This window comes from Hyaena hyaena, unplaced genomic scaffold (assembly GCF_003009895.1).
Source record: "Hyaena hyaena isolate Hyena2069 unplaced genomic scaffold, ASM300989v1 scaffold_129, whole genome shotgun sequence".
Classification (NCBI taxonomy): domain Eukaryota; kingdom Metazoa; phylum Chordata; class Mammalia; order Carnivora; family Hyaenidae; genus Hyaena; species Hyaena hyaena.
The window spans coordinates 1,580,538-1,600,722 of NW_024080763.1; the positions used below are offsets into that span (position 1 = coordinate 1,580,538).

At 46.2% G+C, this 20,185-nt stretch overlaps 1 protein-coding gene across 2 annotated transcripts in view; it reads right to left on the reverse strand.

The window, feature by feature from the left end:
- Positions 1-14,313, reverse strand: part of ABRAXAS2 (abraxas 2, BRISC complex subunit) — a 29,376-nt gene extending 15,063 nt beyond the window's left edge. Inside the window, exons 1-4 of one of the 2 annotated variants that reach the window (XM_039237947.1) lie at positions 14,215-14,313; positions 9,260-9,350; positions 5,458-5,494; positions 2,745-2,811 (exon numbers count right to left, since the gene is read on the reverse strand). In XM_039237947.1, the coding sequence (XP_039093878.1) occupies positions 2,745-2,811; positions 5,458-5,494; positions 9,260-9,350; positions 14,215-14,313 (294 nt within the window). The remainder of the gene's footprint in view (positions 1-2,744; positions 2,812-5,457; positions 5,495-9,259; positions 9,351-14,214) is intronic. The other variant, XM_039237948.1, reaches the window with a different exon arrangement.
- Positions 14,314-20,185: the final 5,872 nt, after the last annotated feature.

Here is a 20,185-nt window from a genome sequence, read left to right on the forward strand (position 1 = left end):
TTCTTTTTTTTTTTTTTTTAATTTCTGAGAGAGAGAGAGAGAGAGAGAGAGCATGAACAGGGGAGGGTCAGAGAGAGAGGGAGACACAGAATCCGAAACAGGCTCCAGGCTCTGAGCTGGCTGTCAGCACAGAGCCCAATGCGGGGCTCGAACCAATGAACTGTGAGATCATGACCTGAGCCGAAGTCAGACGTTTAACCAACTGAGCCACCCAGGCACCCCTACAGATCAACTTTCAATTTTTTGGAGACTCTTAGCCCCAGAACAGCAAAGTTAATTCCAGATAACAACATATGACTGGTATACTATAGATCAAAACAGCAAATCCATTTTTTTTTCAAAAAGTAAACTCTATCCCCAACATTGGGCTTGAACTCATGATCCAAAGTTCAAGAGTGACACGTTCTACTAACTGAGCCAGGCAAGCACCTGCCAGCAAATCCAATTTTTAAATCCTCAAATTAATTTGGAAATGTGTCCCTATTTACTACTGGAAAAAACTACACGATAGAGTCTTTTCCTTTTTTCCAACTTTATAATTTTCCAACTTTATAATTATAAAGTACACTTATAAAAAACATCACGGGGCACCTGGGTGGCTCGGGTGGTTAAGCGTCCGACTCTTGATTTCAGCTCAGGTCATGATCTCACGGTTTGTGAGTTTGAGCCCCAGCTCGACTCTGCGCTAACAGCCTCACTCTGCCCCTCCCCCTGCTCACTTGCACGCATACAGGTGCACCCGCACGCTCTTTCTCAAAATAAACTTAAAAAATATACGCGTATCATATAAAATACCCCCCTCTGTGTATCATATAAAAATCCCCCTCCATCAGCAGCATCTCCCCACTCCCCTTCCCAAAGTAAACACTTTTATGTTTGGTTGCCTTCCTTCCAGACCATTTTCTGTGCATCCAAATACTCGTTTCTACATAGAATAGGCTCGAAGCATAACACTGCTTTTTTCACCTAACACAACTCTGAGATCTTTCTAGGTCACCACATGAGAACTTCCCTCATTCTTTCTAACGGCTGCTTCAGAGCCCACAGGATGGAGGCGCCGGCACAATCTACTTATCCAGCTCCCACTGCTTAGACTGCTTTCAAAGTCCTCACTATTAAGTAAAGATGCAACAAACAGCCTTGTATGTAGATTCAGAAGCCAAGACTGCTCGGTTCAAGCCTTGGTCCCACCATTACTTGCTGGCACCTTCAGCACGTTACCCTTAGTTGCCTCAATTGTGAAATGGGATGGTAATAATAGTGATGTGCCTCCCAAGGCTGTTGCCGTACAGGGAAAGCGCTTACAACACGGCCTGACACAGAGTTAAACCCTTTGATAATGTCAGCTTTTCGTGTCTTTGTGCCTAGGTGCAAGTGTTTCCTGGAGCCAGATTCACAGAGGTGAAATTGCATATTTAAAATTCTGTTACAGGGGCGCCCCGCTGGCTCTGTCGGTGGAGTGTGCAACTCTTGACCTCGGGGTTGTGAGTTTGAGCCCCACGTTGAGTGTAGAGATTACTTAAAAACTAAGTAAGAGGGGCGCCCGGGTGGCTCAGTCAGTTAAGCATCCGACTCTTGATTTCGCCTCAAGTCATGAGTTCATGGTTCATGAGTTTTAACTCCGTATCAGGCTCTGCGCTGACAGTGTGAAGCCTGCTTGGGATTCTCTCTCTCTCTCTGCCCCTTCCCTGCTCATGCTCTCCCCATCTCAAAATTAAAAAAATTAAAAAAATAAGATTTAAGAATGAAGAAGAAAATAAGACAATAAAATTCTGCTTTGCAAAGCTCTCCTCCTAAACGTCTGTTATCCACACACACCCCATGGACTACAGCTTCCCCGTTCCCCACCACCTTCCCTACTGGATCTGAGCAATCCTTTTACACTTCTGCTAATCTGATGGGCCAAAACATAGTATCATGCTGTTTCAATTTGCATTTCCTAATGGAAGATAAACATCTTTTCATTTATTTCTTGACCATTTGAGGATGTCTTTTTTCTTTTGTGAATTTCCTGTTCAGGTTCTTTATTCATTATTGTCACTTAAAATTTTTTCATCTATTTAAAAAAAAAATGCTTCGTTACTTTTAATATGCAATGAGTTCTCTAGAAAACTGAGCTCCGGTAAGGATTTCCTAAGAATAAATTTCAGTTTTAGGAAGTATAATAAAAGTTCATTGTCTAAAATGTGAAAATAAGTGGAAGGAGGAGGTAGGTTGGTGGTCACCATATAATTAGAATACTATATGCATATATTGACAGAAGTAATAAGCACATGATCTTTTGGAAAAACATCTATGTTCAATGTTAATTAAACCTGAAAGAGTAATATTCCCAAAGATGTTTAATTACAGCTTACAATTTTAGAAATATTTTTCCTGATTGTAAAATTAATGCATATGCAGAAAACACGTGCAAAATTATTTTTTAAATTACAAAATAGAAAATTAGAACCATCTAGAATCAATTCAACTATTTTTAACTCTCTGAAGTATAGCTCTGTTTTTCCCTTCGGAGTTTTACACAACATTATCATACTGTAAATACCTAATTTTTTTTCTATTGATATGTTCTAAACATTATCCCACATCTGCAATTTACCTTTAAAATCTACTTAAGTCAACAGAACTCTCATAAGTTAATATCAAATCACATTGTTTCATTTTACATTCCTTTCTGGTTTTAAGTTTAGATGATAAGATTGAGAGTGATTTCCAAATCAGACTGAGCAATAAATAGAACATACCTTTCTCCGATCTTTAAGAATCCTGTCCAGACTCTCTTCATTAACTTTGCTTGCATAGTCATAAAAACTGTTTATTTAAAAGAGAAAATATTATTAAAATTGCATAGTATTTTGACCTGAATATGCTTAGCCTCATGTGTCCATGGGTCACTGAATCCTAAAAGTTGGTAACAGAGATGTAACTGCTTGTCTTCCACAGATAAACAGAGAACTCTATCTCAAAGCTTTCCTGGTGATAGAAGGTATCTTTTGCATTTAAAGAATACTCAAGAGACTGCTACAATTCAAAAGGTAGTACTTCCATATGTGGGAGGTATGATAGCAAGAAATTACAAAATGTGTGGTTTCCTTCTTTCTAAGTATCAATTGCTGATGGGGGAAAAAGAACGCAAGCGCTCTTTTTCTGAGACGCGCAGCAGGGGACGAACATCTGTTAAACGTTTGGCTGCACGCTCTCTCCTGTCACTCACTGCATTCTTGCCTCAAGGCTGGCGAGAAGGTGTGAGCACAGCCCAACGTGTCCCAAGTTTTATTCCCAGTTTTGTAGATAAAGAGACTTAGGTTAAGTGACTTGCCTCAAACCACAGAGCTGGCGGATGGAAGAACTGAGGTTTGAAGCCAGGTCTGACCCTCAGATAGACCTAGCTGACCCGGATGCTGTGGTGAGCAGGCCACGCATAATGCTGTGTGGGCCCTTCTGCCACAGGTTGTGCCATCCCTCCTCCCTCCTCCGGCCGTCTCACGCCCAGGCCTGATAAAGCAGCAAGAGGTTCACAACATACTAAAAACAAAAACAAACCCACAGAAACGGAAGTCAGGAGATAGCAGCCCCGGCTCTGCCTCTCACTTTATGATCTTGGGCAAGTCCCTTAACCTATGTGGTCTCCACTCCCCTTTCCGGAGAGAGGGAGTAGACACAGATTTCTAAGGTTTCTTTCAACTCCAAGAATTATTATAGGCCCGTGATTTGAACTTAAATCCTGGGGGCGTCTGGCTGGCTCAGAGTGTGAGACCGTTGTTCTCACCCACGCTGGGTGTAGAGATTACTGAAATAAATACAATCTTTAAACAAACAAACTTAGTTAAATCCTTGTTCTGATACAACTTTACTGGCGGCATGTTAAGGAAGTCCTCAGGAGGGCAAGGCAGGGCACACCTAGCAGAGCTTTGCAGAATCAGGGCCAAATCGGACACTTTCACGGACCAAACACAGGGAGTATGTGGACCAAATCATTTCATTTGCTCTGAGATTCTTCTATTTTATTTTTTTTTTAATGTTTTATTTATTTTTAGGAGAGACAGAGAGACAGCGTGAGCAGGGGAGGGTCAGAGAGAGAGGAAGTCACAGGCTGAAACAGGCTCCAGACTCTGAGCTGGCAGTCAGCACAGAGCCCGACGCGGGGCTCGAACCCACAAACCGCGAGATCATGACCTAAGCGAAAGTTGGACGCTTAACCGACTGAACCACCCAGGCACCCCTGCTCTGAGATTCTTCTGAAATGAGTTGCTGGTCTTGCTTCCCACTCCTCTTTCGGTTATGTGTAAATCTAAAGTGATGAGGTTTTCGGCCGCTTTCAGGCTTTGTCCACAGGTAGCCATCTTGCATGAGGGCCGTGCAATAATCAATGGGTAGGTGTGTGTGCGGTAGGGGGGCAGGGGGAGGGCCCCCAGGAGTTCTAGGGTGCAGGGGGCTGGGTGTCTGAGCCAGCTGGGAACAGACGGGGGTCAGGGTGAAAGCAGGGGATGCACAGCACGAAGAGCTAGGCGCACAGGGTTGGCATGACTGTACTAGTGTGGGCAGCTCTGGAAGGGAAGGGCTGGCTTCTGGGAAGGCAGAACACACCCTCGGGGGGGGGGGGGGGGTTAAGAAACAGAGTTGAAATCATCATACCAACCATCAGGTGGAGGGGTCTGGGCTCAGAGGGCAGGCAGAGGCCTGGATGGGAGTCTGGGTAGAAGTGCAGTGGACCGAAGGTACTGGCGCTTTTCTCTCTCACCCTCCACACGTGTCATATGCTCCCTCCCTTCTGAATGTTGCTCCTCCCTTTTCTTCCCCTCTCCGTCCTTTAGTTGGTCTTAGTATGCGACTGGTGTATACTAGCTTATATATATGCAAAAAGAAAGTTCCATGTTTTCTTTCCTTATACTTTGAAGTTGAACACTGAACATTTTTTATTCTTCTTAAAAACACCCGTTAAATTATTTTGTCCATATGTGATCCTTAACTCCCTGCTCTGTGGCTAAAAAGTCCTTGGGAGGGAGGAGGAGCAGGCTTTCACTGGAAACCACAGAGGCCAAGATTGATACCATCCCCTCTCTCCCTCACCTAACACAGCGCCCCGACCACACAGGTGTTTGTTCACAAACAAGGGAATTTGGATGCTCTCAGTTATACATGTGACTTCATAGCCACAATCAGCTACAGACCTAAAATTCACTAGTTTTTTAATTCCAGGTTTTTTTTAATGTTTATTTATTTATTTTTGAGAGAGAGAGAGAGAGAGAGAGAGATGGAATCCCAAGCAGGCTCCACACTGTCAGTGCGGAGCCTGACGCAGGGTTCGATCTCACAAACCGTGAGATCATGACCTGAACCAAAATCAAGAGTTGGGTCCTTAATCGACTGAGCCACCCAGGCACCCCAATATTCACTAGTTTATATCAACCAATATTTTAATAAGGACTAAAAGTGACAAAGAAGGATGTGGCTTACCTAAAAAGTTTTGAACAAGGCTGATGGTTATGGATTTCTGTAATTAGAAAGAAAAAAACACATCTTAGCTAATCTGGTAAGATATAGTATAAAGTATAAATTGGCCCAGGATTTTTTTTTTTTAACCAAAATCTCAAGCGATAAAAACACAGCTTTCCTGTCCCCAGTAAGTACTGTGTATCCATCAGGGAAGGCAGTGAATCTTCTTAACACTTCAACTCAAGGACACATTCTCAGAGCAGAGTGAACTGGAAAACAGTTTCTGCTTCCATCTGCCTGCACCCGAGGAGCGCACCTCTGAAAGCTTTCACTCAGAACCCGCGGCTACTGTGTGCCCTCACTCAACCTCACCTCTTTAAACAACGCACAAGAGACAAAAGTGACAACTGACTGGAAGCATCTAATCAAAGTGGTCAAGCACTGAGCGGACAGCTCGGGGAGAGGAGGGCCCAACCACCCCCCCATCAGTGACCCACCAACGGCTCAGGACAACTCCGGACAACCTAGGCCACGTGTTTTGAAGGGGAAGGGAGGAGACGCTGGAGGCCCGTTAACCCTTTCAAAGACTGTCGGCACCAAGGGAAACAGTCATTTAGAAGGCAGACCCTAACGGCTTCTGGAAATACTGCTGTGATCAGAAGAACAATTTCTTCAAGCTCATCAGGGGACTTAGGGTCTGGGTGGCTTCAGAAGACCATGAGACTAATTAACCATTCAGTTCTATTAATAACATTCTTCTAGACAGAGCCTAGTCGCCTATTGTTTAAAAAGCCACAGCCATAGAGTTCCAGGCTACAATTTTAATGCAATTAAAATGAAACCACGACCCTGGAGGACAAGGGACTGCGTCCATTAGCTTCTGTCCTAACGTTAACGTGGCCAGAACAGGCGCACGAATGCGGTCCCCTCCGCTGGGAAGATGAGTTCATTGCCTCTCATAGCTGTCGACAAAGTGATGCAAATAAGAAACCTTCATCTAGAGATTGTTCTTTTATCACCAAACATAATACATTACACCAGCCTACATTATTTCAGATACTATTAGTAAAGCAATTAGAACATGGAACATTTGTAGCAAAAACTTTAAGGAGAGTTCAGGGAAACGAAAAAAAACCTCACCTTCCACTTTAAAGGATATTTTCAGAAACCCCCTCCAGTCAGTTCTGAACCCCAAATACACACAGCTGTCATCAGCCGCCCCAGTAGCCTTCTGCCATGGTTTACGGCTGGGGTTAAAAGCGCACTACAGATATGCCCTAGGTATCCTGGGGCATTTGCTAAAGGAAGTCCAATCTTTCTCTTGTAAGATTTTCTGCAATGCCTACGCACTCCGTGGAGACAAGTGGGTGAAGGCCTGAAGCAGAGAAAGCTGCAGATCAGAAGGAGGCTGGCTGGCATGCAGATCTCAGGACCAGGCAGAAGCAGGACAGCCTCACCTCTGGGTCCAGAGTTTTCCGTGCCTCTAAGCTCATCCACATGATCCAGACTCCTTTACTCGTGCGGGGCGTCTCTGCACTCACTTCCTTAGAAGTCCCCCCAGAGCGACGGCTATTCTCACTGGTCTTTCCACCTCCGCTTCCCCTCCTGGGGGTGACTGAGTAGTTCTAACACTCCCAACCTTCCCAGTAACTGCAGTGGGTCACCTCATTGACTAAGGAGGCCCTTTGGTGGTTGTCTGCTCCCTCCCCTTCCTAGAACTAAGGGTGGGCAGCTCTACTTAAAGTGTGTTAGCACAGCCTTTAAAATCAACACATAGCACGAAACGCAACATGTATCCTGAATGTAGCACCTTTATGAAGTCCTTATTACACGGAGGCAGATAAAGGGGTCTGCACGCGGATTCAGACTTGTGCAGCAAATAAGGACTTTGGTCAGTTCATTTTATTTAGAACATCTCTTTCTGGAGGTTAAGCCACGCCAGGAAGTTTCTTTACCCCACTGGTCTGAACTACTACTCATGCATTTCAGCTAAGATTTATCCTTTCAACCCAGGTTCCCCAGAGCCCCTGGTTTATATTTTTGACACACATTCATTTTTCAAAGAAAACTATTCCAATGATAACAATACTTCTAAGATAATGCCAACAAACACTTTGCCCATGAGATCCATAATCCGTTTCAAACAAAGAGATGAATATAGCTAATAAGCTAAACGTTGTTCAGCAAAAGATGGTTGTCATGGTGCTGTATTAACTAGGACTCTATCGATCGGCACTTCCCCGCATCTACAATACCATGGAAACGTATTTACTGCAAGAACCAGGTTTATAAATCAGATATAGTGCATCAAACTGCAGAATTGGAATTATTTTGCCATTCAGTTTCTTTAAAAATAAATACATAGCCAGGACACTCATCAGAAATGCTACTTTTGTGACCATGCCAGCTAAGAGAGCTCTTTCTTGCACGGTTTGCTGTCAGTTAACACTGGCATTTTAACCTTCATATACAGAATTTGTTTCGAAAATCCAAGTGCAAACAATAAAACTGCACACATGTTCAATAAAAACCAAAGTCTCTATCTCAGGATTTTAAAGAGTTAAGCAAAACAAAATCAAAAATGAAATCTCAGTGAAAGAGCAGCTACACCCAGTATATCAAGTCTGTATAATAAGTCATTATTGTGGGGCGTGGGTTTTATAGCTTTGGTCCTTTAGGAAACTGTTTCTTGCCCCCCACCCACCCCCGGCCTAACCCCACCTCAGTCCTCACCCTGGCCTCCCAACCCATGTACCAGGAGGCTTTCAGAACAGGCTTAAGACTGATGATGTGGCCCCAACATAACCTAACCTCTCAGCAAGATTTCAAACCGGAAACCACTGACCTTCACACACTCTGTATTTTAGTTGTGTAGAAACAGGCCAGATTCCCTGCATATTTTATAAAAAGCACTCCTCACTCTGGGTTCCCCTGAATGCACCGCCCACTAGCCCAAAGTTCACCTCCTTCATGACACCTTTGCTGATTTTACCCACTGGCAGGTTTTTTTCCAACTGAGGGTGTTGTCTCTGTTCCTTACTCACAGGTCTCATCTTGTGCCATTGTCTGGTGCCTCTGTTTCCCTGCTCTTTCCTCCCCTGCCTGGCTCCTGGCAGCTAAAGAGGCATCTGGGCACCACTGCCTGGCACACGCGTCACATGTGATGGTCAACAGACGTTGGCTGCAGAAGTGAAACGTCCCTTGCCACGATCGGAGCATCAGGATATGCTGTTCGGTGACACGTGTGCGGGGCAGTGTGATCCCTAGTTTTCAAAAAAGGGGCTGCTCCAGAGACAGTGGGCGCACCTGTAAATGCTCCTTCGTCTTCCCGGGCAATGGCCCCAAAATGGACTGCTTGGCTTGTTCTCCAGGAGGCGGGGTGGATTTAGCAAACAGCTCGTGTACACAAGCGTGAACATCTTCTCCAGATCCCTCCAGGAAGGACCAGCCCAACACAGCCACTTGTCACGGCATGAGGGGACGCTGACAATGGGGGACAGCCCAATACGCAGACTTGGGGCTCGCTGCGGTGCTAAAGAGACAATCCAGCGAACCAGCACACAGTAATCCGGCACAAGACCAGTCAGTGGGTAAGGGACCGCTTTACAAGGCTAGCTGCACACACAGCCACCCGCTGCAAGCTCACACTTACAAAACACTGCACGCCAGTTACCTGGGCAAATGATCTGCATTGTGACTTTAATTATTTTCCATGTACCTTTAGACTTTCAGATTAAAATCAGGTAAGGGCCGAAGAACAAAACACACAGCACAGCATCGACACAGAAAAGGTATCTCTCAGCTCAGCAATGAACTTACGCACCGATCACTTGCAGAAATTCTGTGTTGCTGATTTGTGAGTCACTGATGCTGAGGGTTTCCTCTTGTCTCACCTCTCCCAGCAGAAACCCTTCCTAAAAGGAATAAAAAGAAAACAGTGGCAGACGAAAAACAAAGATGATTTTGTTTTTTTACTGATATTAAGAGGAATGGAGGGCATTATAATTTAATAACAATTTTAACAATAACCCAAAAAGCTTGCCAAATAAACTGTTCTTCTACAAACTGACAAGTAAGACTTAAGCAATCTGAGATACATGGATTAACTGGGTTGCTCCATACACAATGAATCACTTTTATCCCTTCAAAAAAAAAAAAACCATAGGTTTTTTTTTGTTTTTTGAATCAAAAATAAGTAGAGTGAATTCATTTTCTAAATCCTACGGAGTGTAATAACCAATATCAGAAAAGCTCAGGAAGCAGAAATATTCCAAAGCTGTTTTCTGGAAACAGTATACAATTTACTCCATTGTTTTAAAAGCACTGTTAGCAAGACGCAACGAACTGCTCTCGGACGGGCTGTGGGAAGTGAGGAATTCAGCAAATAAATCTCTTATCATTCAGATGAACATTTTCCCCTTATAAACACCGAGGTCGGTTTCTTTACACCCGCAGAGAACATACACAGCAAATCCTGGACCCCTCGGCACGTACCCTCCTGTGTGAGCGCGTGCCGGCGTGCCCAGCACAGGCAGAGGTGGAGAACACGAAGTGTCTGTCACAGTAACTTCCCTAAAGAGGGTGAACTAACAGCTGTTCTGCAATCTCCCTTCCCGGAGAGCCTCGAGCCTCACTCCTTCCCTCCATTTTGCTCTTCTGTTTTTTTTAATAACTGTTTAAAGTACATTTTTGAGAGAAGAGAGAGAATGCGTAGAAGGGGCAGGGAGAGAGAGAATCCCAAACAGGCTCTGCCTTGTCAGCGTAGAGCCACCATGGGGCTTGAACTCTGGAAACATGAGATCCTGCCATGAGCCGAAATCAAGAGTTGGACACTTAACCAACTGAGCCACCTAGGCGCCCCTATCCATTTGGCTCTTTACTCAAATGGCACCTTATTAGAGGGGCCTTCCCTGGCCAATATGATGGAGACAAGGTCTGCCAGACACTCTGTCTCCTGTCCCCTGCATTCTTTTTCTTCTCAGTCTTCTTACTATGTGCCATAGTACATTCTTGTATTAACAAACAAATGCCTACACCTACTAAAATGTAAGCCCCATGAGAGCAGGGACTCTGTGTGTGTTCACTGCTATATCTCGGCACCCAGCAAAGTGCCTAACACATCGGAGGTGCTCAATAAATAGTGGCTGAGGATATTTGTTCAAACAATGCCCCCCTCTTTTTTCTATGTTTATGTATTCAGTTTGAGAGAGAGACAGAGCGGGGGTGGGGGGGGCAGAAAGTGAGAGAGAAAGAGAATGCGGAGTAGAGAGAGGCACAGAGGATCTGACACGGGCTCTGAGCTGACAGCACAGAGCCCGATGTGGGGCTCGAACCCATGAACTGTTAAAGACCTGAGTTGAAGCCAGACACTTAACTGTCTGAGCCACCCAGGTGCCCTGAAACAAGGCCCTAGTACTACATACCTTTCTATTCTAGACTAACCCTTCAAATCAATTAAAAAAATTTCCTAGTTTAAAAATATTCCCAGTTAGGGGGGGCCTGGATGGCTCAATCGGTTGAGCATCCGACTCTTGATTTCAGTTCAGGTCACGCATGATCTCACGATTGGTGGGTTCGAGCCCTGCGTTGGGCTGTGGGCTTAGAGCAAGGAGCCTGCTTGGGATTCTTTGCCTCCCTCTCTCTCTGCTCTTCCTCCCCCGCAGACACTCTCTCTCAAAAATAAACATTAAAATATATACATTCCCCCAGTTGGAATCTATGGGGGTGAGGAGGGAGAGACAGATGTTTTACAACATAGCTTTTGTTGTGAATTAGGGGAGCAGAGTGTCCTAAAATCCCAAATCATCATGTATAGGGCATTCTCAAACTTGAGTGATAGACAGATCCCCTTCAAAAAAATTTCCCTCCGGTGCCTGGGTGGCTCAGTCGGCTCAGCGTCCGACTCTTGATTTTGGCTCAGGTCATGATCTCACAGTTGGTGGGATAGAGCCCTGCATGGGTCTCTGTGCTGCCAGCAGGGAGGCTGCTTGGAATTCTCTCTCTCCCTCTCTCTCTGTCCTTCCCCCACTAGACGCACGCACACAGGCTCTCATTCAAAATAAATAAAACATTAAAAAATTTTTCCTCTCAAACCTAAAGGAGTGTCCATGACTGTTATTTTGAGAAACAGTGACTAAAAAAGCTTGTTTTATTCCATAAAAGTCTTTCAGTTATGAGTTCTCATGACAAAAGAGCTTTGCCTCTGTCACAAATTAATAAAAATTACAGTGAACAAAAGTTTAAATTCCTATAGAACTTCACACCTTAAGAATGTATCTACAGATTCCCAGTGTCCCACAGTCTAGGACTGCCAAATTTAGAAAATAAAAATGCAGGCTACCCAGTTAAGTGTGAATTTCAGACAAACGATGAACAACTTTTATGTAATGTTTAGGATATGCTTACTCTAAAATATTACTTCCTATTTATCTGAAATTCACATTTAACTGAGTGCCCTGTATTTTACCTGGCAAGTCTATCATAGTCCTCAGGTTGAAAGAGACAACAGTGACATCAATACATTCCAAAGCCAAGTATAATGAGTGTTGATTATCTACTGATCTGGATTATCTGAGCCATTGTTACTTGATAGGAAGAGGCAAATTGGGGTATGTGGGCTCAATCTAGCTTCATGCCTGTTAGTGTACAGCCCACAAGTTGAGAATAGATTCTACTTTTAAATGGTTGAAAAAAATAAAAAATAGGAATATTTCATGATGTGAGGATTATGTGAAACTCAAATTTCAGAGTCCGTAACTAAAGTTCAATTGGAAACCCTAATTTATTTATTGTCCTTGGCTTCTTTCTCCATGCAACAATTGAGTAGTTGCTACAGAGACTGGCTCACAAAACCTAAAATATTTACTATCTGGCCCTTTACAGAAAAAGCTTCCTAACCTCAGCTCTCCAGACCAAATGATTTTAAATTAATTTCTTTCCTGGACAAAACAAGAATGCCCTACAAAAGCACATTTTTGGTTCATCAACTTGAAAATTTATAAAATTGAAATTAAAGGAGTCTACATATATAATTGTGGCAAGATTAACATAAATAGCTCTGGTCATGCGAGAGAGAGTTGCAAACTACCACTGTGGTGAAACTTTCCATGAAGTCCAGCACCATGTCTGGCAAAGCTCAGGTTATAAGGGAATGTCTCTCGAATTAATGAATACCAATTAAATGACATGGCCCTGTCACTGCTGTTTGTAGAAAAACTATCCACTGGGGCGCCTGGGTGGCTCAGTCCGTTAAGCGTCCGACTTTGGCTCAGGTCATGATCTCAAGGTTCATGGGTTCAAGCCCCACGTTGGGCTCTGCGCTGACAGCTCAGAGCCTGGAGCCTGTTTCAGATTCTGTGTCTCCCTCTCTCTGACCCTCCCCTGCTCATGCTGTCTCTCTCTCTCTCTCTCAGAAATAAATAAAAAAACACTTAAAAAAAAAAAGAAAAACTATCCACTTTTCAAGAGGTAACTTATTCTTAACAATAATCTTGCCTTTTGCAAAAACTGTCATCTTACTAGGTACTCCAAGAACTAGAGATGTTAAGAAGCATTACTGAAACCATATTCAATATTTCTAAGGACATCAGGAGTATTACAACCTATATATAGAACTTCATTACATTATTAAATACCTAACTATAGTATCAAAGGTCTTAGTGTCCAGAGACGTGAACTCACTCTGGAAACACCCATCTTGTGTGTATCCCTATCATTAACCTCTACCGGCAACACCGAAGAGACGGAAAGTACAATAATTTCATGCTATCCAGTTTACTAACAGAATCACCTCTCTGTGCGACCAGTCTTTATTAACGGAAGCTAAGACTGCAGACATCAAACCAAATCCAGTTCCTTATTCTGCAGTGTATCATTTTGCTTTGTAATGACAACCACAAAGCCCCCACACTTACTAAACGAATGTCAACAATTCACTATTGACATCTTTTAAAACAACCCCTCCATTTGGTGGACGGATTACACATGTACCTAGAGATAAAAGTTATCTAGTTTCACAAAGAAACTTCCATCCAGGCGAAGGACATTAAAAGACAATTCGTAAAATAAAGACACTGAAGCGGACAGGCTCTGCTCTCTGTGAGCTCCGAAGCCTATGCATTTCCGACCACTCATACGTAGGCCTGTCATTTCCCTATTTCGCTGAGACGAGCGCCGTGGTTTTCGAACATTCGCCAAGGAACTAAAAAGGCAACTGCAAGGCAAACAGACCCTACACGTAAACACTCCTGTTTACATTCTCCATTTTCCATCGAGGCGAAGGAAACACGCGAACGTATCTCACAAGTACGAACGGTGACAGCCATGGTTTCCCTGTCGCACCCCACAACAACCTGTGAGGCCGGCGGGCGGCGCGGGGTGCCTCGGCTCCCAGACGAAAGCTCGGTCGCCCATCCCTCTGCCGACCCCGGGAGCCCCTCGCCAGTCTAGAAGCCTCTCAGGGAGGGGCAGGAGCCCGGTTTCCACTAAGCGACTCCAGACACTGCTGGCTGCCAACCGAGACAGCTTTGCTAAACACAAGACGGCTGTCCTGAGAGGCCCGGGAGGCGCCAGGCACCGAGCGAGGGGGCCCAGCCCGGGGGCGAAGAAGCCCCGGGTAGCGGGGCTCGCCGGGGGCGGGAGCCGCCCGGGTCACCTGCCCCTCGGGCCAGCCCGGGAGCCCAGGCGGGGAGCCGCGAGCGATCCCAGCTGGGCCTCGGGCGCCGGCCCGGGACGGAGGCTGGAGGCTCCAGCGGCCGCGGCGGGGGGCCCGGCACCTACGTGGTCGGCGTTGCTGTTGGCGCTGTGGAAACACACAGCGCTGAAGGTGTAGCCCGAAATGGAAGCCGCCATGATGGAAATCTCCAACTCCCCCATCATGCCCCGCGGAGGGCACACTGCCTTCCGGCCGGCCCCGCCCCTCGGCATCCTGGGAAATGAAGTCTTGGGCGGGTGAGGCCAAGGGGCCGGAGCACTGAGAGAGAGGCCGTTTTGCGCGGTTGGAACCCGCCCTCGCGACGTGTCCCCCGTGTCGCGCCCGCCACACCTCAGCTCCTGCCTCTGCTGTATAGCCCTTGGTAGTTCCCCAAATCGTTTTCTTCTCTTCGCAAATGAAAGTCTTACTAATCAAAGCCAACTCAAGAATGAAAGGAGGGAGAGGATTCAAACAAGTGCGTGGTTTGCGTTTCACATGGAAATAACATGCTGTTACTTCCGTTTTCTTTTTCTATTAATTTTTTATAACGTTTATTCATTTTTGAGAGAGAGAGTGAGCAGGGGAGGGGCAGAGAGAGGGAGACACAGAATCCGAAGCACCTCCAGGCTCCGAGCTGTCAGCGCAGAGCCAGACTCGGGGCTCGAACCCAGGAACCGTGAGGTCATGACCTGAGCTGAAGTCGGACGCTTAAGCGACTGATCCACCCAGGCGCCCCCGTTATTTCCTTTTTCGAACGACCCCTCTGGCCGCAGTGTGGAGACTATAATGCGGCGGGGGGGGGGGGCGGGGGGGGCAGGAGGAAGGGTGGTACTATGATCCGCAGGAGGGAGGGGACTTGGGGTGGTTGGAAGTGAAACGGGGGTAGCCCCGGAGGTGGTAAGGGATTAGATTCTGTAACAAAAGAACACGAATGTAACGAAAAATCATAGAAGATTGAAACAACGAATTAAAAACTAACAGCCAAAAGGAAATGTCACAAAGTTAGGAAAAGAAGATCAGGAAGCCTTATTCTTTCTTCCGTTTATCCACACTTTCAGGTTCAAAACTGGACTCTTGATCTCCCGCAAGTCTCCTTCGACCACACTTTTCCCCAAGTTCAGCAAAAATACCGTTTTCTGACTTGCACAGCCCCAAAAGCTTGGAATCATTGTTGACCTCCCCCCGCCCCTTTGATCAGTCAGCACACTTTTTTTTTTTCCTGAGAGAGACAGACAGACAACGTGAACAGGGGAGGGTCAGAGAGAGACGGAGACACAGAATCCAAAGCAGGCTCCAGGCTCTGAGCTGTCAGCACAGAGCCCGACACGGGGCTCGAACCCACGAACCATGAGATCATGACCTGAGCGGAAGCCGGATGCTTAACCCACTGAGCCACCCAGGGGCCCCATAGTCAGCACAGTCTTAAAAATATATGGAGGATCCTACAACTCACCGCTAGCACCCCTGTCACCTACATGGGGGGTCTAAATCATCGACTCCTCATGGATCTTTGTAACAGTCTGTAACTCAAGATCCCTGAACTGGGGCAATTTTACCCCTTGGGGGACATTTGGCAGTGTCCGGAGGCATTTTTGGATGTCACAATTTGGCGGAGGGAGCCACAGGTTATTTAGTGGTTAGAGGGCAAGGATGCTACTAAACATCCTACAAGCTTGGACACCCCCCCCCCACCTCCACCCCTAAACTGCATGAGGTTGAGAAACCCTGTGTTCTTTAACCCCTTCCCTGCCAAATCTAATTTCAACATAGCAACTAAATTGGTCAGGCTAAAATTTAAACTTAAAATTTAAAGCATGTTGCTTCTTGGTCTAGACCCAAACCTTGTAATGACTTGGCTCCTATTACTCATTTGACTTCCTTTCTTACTACTGCCCTCTTTGTTCACTCTGCTTCAGCTACACTAGTCTATTTCATCCTACCTCAGGGCCTTTGCACTTGCTGTTCCCTTTGCCTAGAGTGCTCTTCTCACAGATAGTTGCAAGATGTATTCCTTTACCTCTGCTCTAGGTGCTCTGCTGTGGGACCCATACCCACCTTTGCGGGACTTATTATTCTACCGTCCCCTGCTTCTTCCCCAGCTGAGGAAGTTGTCACCTTTCTCATGGAATTACCCTCAGTATAGTGTCATTTACCCTCAGTATAGTGTCATTGCCTAAGGTCGTTCCTCATTTTCTGGGCAACCAACATTCACTGCCTCATCAGTGCAGATGGATAAAGGCTCACCTCTTTCCCTCCACCCCAGCTCCAGGGTGCCCTGCAGGGGGAAGAGGTGCGTGCTGTGGTGCTGTTGCAAGGGTACCCCAGTCCAGCAACTTCCTCCGGCCAGCTCTGTCTGTTTCCCTTCCCCAGTAGGTGGGGATCCTGAGAGCTCTCCCTAGTAAGCTTCTCTCTTGTGTTCCTCTCTGTCTTAGACTCTGCTTCCCTGGGGATATAACCTATGAGAACCTGTCGTAGGTTTTCACTTCATGCCACCGGTCAGAGGATCCTTCCCTTATCACCCCAACGAGGCCGCAGCCCCAACCCCACCTTCTCAATATTCCTTCCCTGCTTTCCCTTCCCCGTTCCTACTTATCACCAGCCAACATCATCCCTATTGTATTCATTTCTCAGCATGCTGTCTGTGTCTCTCCCCTGGCACATGTGAGCTGCATGCAGACACGGATTCATCTTTGATTTGCTTACTGCCGCGGTCCAGCACTAGTAACACTGCGTGGGGTGGAGACATGACCCAACACGTGGTTGCACTGCCTGCTGAATGCTTGTGGAGTGAATGTTGCATGTAAAGTGGGAGGGTCCCACAGAAGGTGGCTGTGTTTTTTCAGCAGGTGCCAGAGGGGGACGGAGATAAAAGAAGCTAATACAAGCTATAAGCTCATTACTTACAAGGCGCCTTGGGTGGCCCCCTGAAAAAGAGATTTGAGATTCAGGAGGAGATGAGAGAGGAAAGAGCCAGATGGACCAATAGCGTTTTCAGGGAGAAGGAGAAAAGAGGGAGATGAGTGGCTGCAGCGAGAGTCTGAACTTTGGAGAGAGATGAGAATAAGGAAGTTTTAGGGTGTGGTATTGTGTATGGTATGCTGTAATTCCTCTGGACTGCCTTCTTACGAAAACCTTCAGCAAAACTTCTACGCTGATAGAATGCACCCATGCAGTGGTGATGAGGCAGGCTTTCAAGTAGATCGCTTGGGTTCCATTGTCAGGTCTGGCACTCACTGTGTGACCTGGCACAACTTCTCTGTGCCTTGGTTTGCTCCTCTGTAAAATGAGGATACTGGCACCTGCATGATGCGGCAATCTTAAGGAGTAAATGAGATAGCATAATGGATGCTTAACATGGTCCCTGACACCCAGCGACAGCCTGCTGAATGCTAGCCATCATTTCTACTGTCATGAAGTAGTTTAGAAGATAAAAGAGATCTATAGGCTCTTATAAGAAAAAACCTCCAAGTATATCACCACAATATTCGAAGTATTTTTTAAAACATTTTTTAACATTTATTTATTTTTGAGACAGAGAGAGACAGAGCACGAGCTGGGGACGGGCAGAGAGAGAAAGGGAGACACAGAATCTGAAACAGGCTCCAGGCTCTGAGCTGTCAGCACAGAGCCTGATGCAGGGCTCGAACCCACGGACCGTGAGATCATGACCTGAGTCAAAGTCGGACACTTAACTGACTCAGCTACCCACTTTTTTTTTTTAAGCATTATTCATTTTGAGAGGGAGAAAAGAGAACTAGCTGGGGAGGGGAAGAGAGAGACAGAGAGAGAGAATGAGAGAGAGAGAGAGAGAGAGAGAGAGAGAGAGAGAGGCATTCCCAAGCAGACTCCATGCTGTCAGCGCAGAGCCCGATGCAGGGCTCCAACTCTGAATGGTGAGATCATGACCTGAGCCGAATTCGAAGCTTAACCGACTGAGTCACCCAGGCACCCCTCACCACAGTATTCTTTTTTTTTTTTACAAATAGTTTATTGTCAAATTAGTTTCTACATAACACTCAGTGCTCATCCCCAAAGTGCCCTCCTTCATGCCCATCCCCCGCTCCCCCCCACATCCATCAGTCCTCAGTTTTTGTCAGCATTCAAGAGTCTCTCATGGTTTGCCTCTCTCCCTTTCCCCCACCATTTCCGCCCTTCTTCTCCCCCTTGGTCCTCGGTCAAGTTCCTCCTAATCCTCTTATACGTGCAAACATGGTATTTGTCCTTCTCTGCCTGACTTATTTCGCTCAGCATAACACCCTCAAGGTCCATCCATGTTGCTACCCATGGCCAGATTTCATTGTTTCTCATTGCCATGTAGTATTCCATGGTATAGATAAACCACATCTTCTTGATCCATTCATCTGTTGATGGACACTTAGGCTCTTTCCATGTTTTAGCTATTGTGGAGAGTGCTGCTATGAACATTGGGGTACAAGTGCTCCTATGCCTCAGCATTTCTGTATCCCTTGGGTAAATTCCTAGCAGTGCTATTGCTGGGTCATAAGGGAGTTCTAATGTTAGTTTCCTGAGGAACCTCCACACTGTTTTCCAGAGGGGCTGTACCAGTTTACATTCCCACCAACAGTGCAGGAGGGTGCCCGTTTCTCCACATCCTCGCCAGCATCTAGAGTTCTCTGATTTGCTCATTTTAGCCACTCTGACTGGCGTCACCACAGTATTCTTAAGGGAAAATGCAACTTGCAAACAATGCAAAGAGTCAGGTTCCATTTCTATGTATTTATCAAAAGAACCCCGTGCCTCTCTGCAGGTGCAGGGATGCAGGCAAACGCCACACTGCGATGATGGGTCTAAAAGAGACAAGAAAGTCCACTTTCACTATGCCCACCAGGCAGTCGAGGCAGCTGAGACGTAAAAGGTGTCAATTAAGCGACTTGCCCAAGGTCATCCCTGGTATGGACTAAGTTGGGATTGAAGTTCAGGACTTCAATAGTCAGGACTTCAAGACTCTGTAGTCTATGAACAGGTAAGAAAATGCAAAGTAAAGGAATGAGTGGTGTCAGGCACGGAAGAAGAGAAAACCCAGCTGAGTCATGGAGGCCTCCGTGGAGGAAGAGAGGGGCACAGAGGATGGTTGGGACCAGGAAGGGGCCTAGCGCTGAGCGGCTTGAGGGAGGTCTACTCCAAAGGGGTGGCAGTGGCCCCAGACAGCTGTGAGCCTCAGCCGCCCAAGGGAAGGCAGGGTGGTGGGGACAGGCTGGAAAAGCGGGCCCTGAGCCCAGAGGCCCGGGGGAGACCGGAGCTGTGTGCAGAGTGGGGGAAGGACAAAACCAGGGAGGTGCTCTGCTTTGCCTGACGGCACGACGGCCAGGGGCCACGTGAATGGAGAACACAGGGGAGAGAGGGTTCGGAGGCACTGGGGTTGGGGGAGGAGGCAGTGCCAGAACGTTTGGTTTTCCACAGGTTGAGTTTAACGTAACAAGGGACCTCTAGGCACCTGCCCGGAAAAGCCTGGAGCTGGGGGTAGGGGGTGAAATTGGAAGTCAGGAATAGTAAGAACAATAGCTAATGAGTACTGAACACTCACCGTCCGTCAGGCTGTTCTAAGCTCTTCACGTGCACAGTCTATTACGGAATAGACTTCTCGACAACACTCTGAAATAGATCCATTTTGAATCCCATGTTATGACCGAAGAAGCTGAGCTAGCATTTAGTGAGCATTTAGCATGTGTCAGGCATGGAGGATTTCACAGGAATTACCGTATTTACTTATTTTATTTTATTTATTTTTTTTAAATTTTTTTAAATTTTTTTTAATGTTTTATTTATTTCTAGGAGAGAGAGAGACAGCATGAGCAGGGGAGGGTCAGAGAGAGAGGGAGTCACAGACTCTGAAATAGGCTCCAGGCTCTGAGCTGTCAGTCAGCACAGAGCCCGACGAGGGGCTCGAACCCACGGACCGCGAGATCATGACCTAAGCGAAAGTCGGATGCTTAACCGACTAAGCCACCCAGGCGCCCCAGTATTTACTTATTTTAAAGTTTATTTATTTATTTTGAGAGAGAGAGGGGGAGAGAGAGAGAGAGAGAGAGAGAGAGA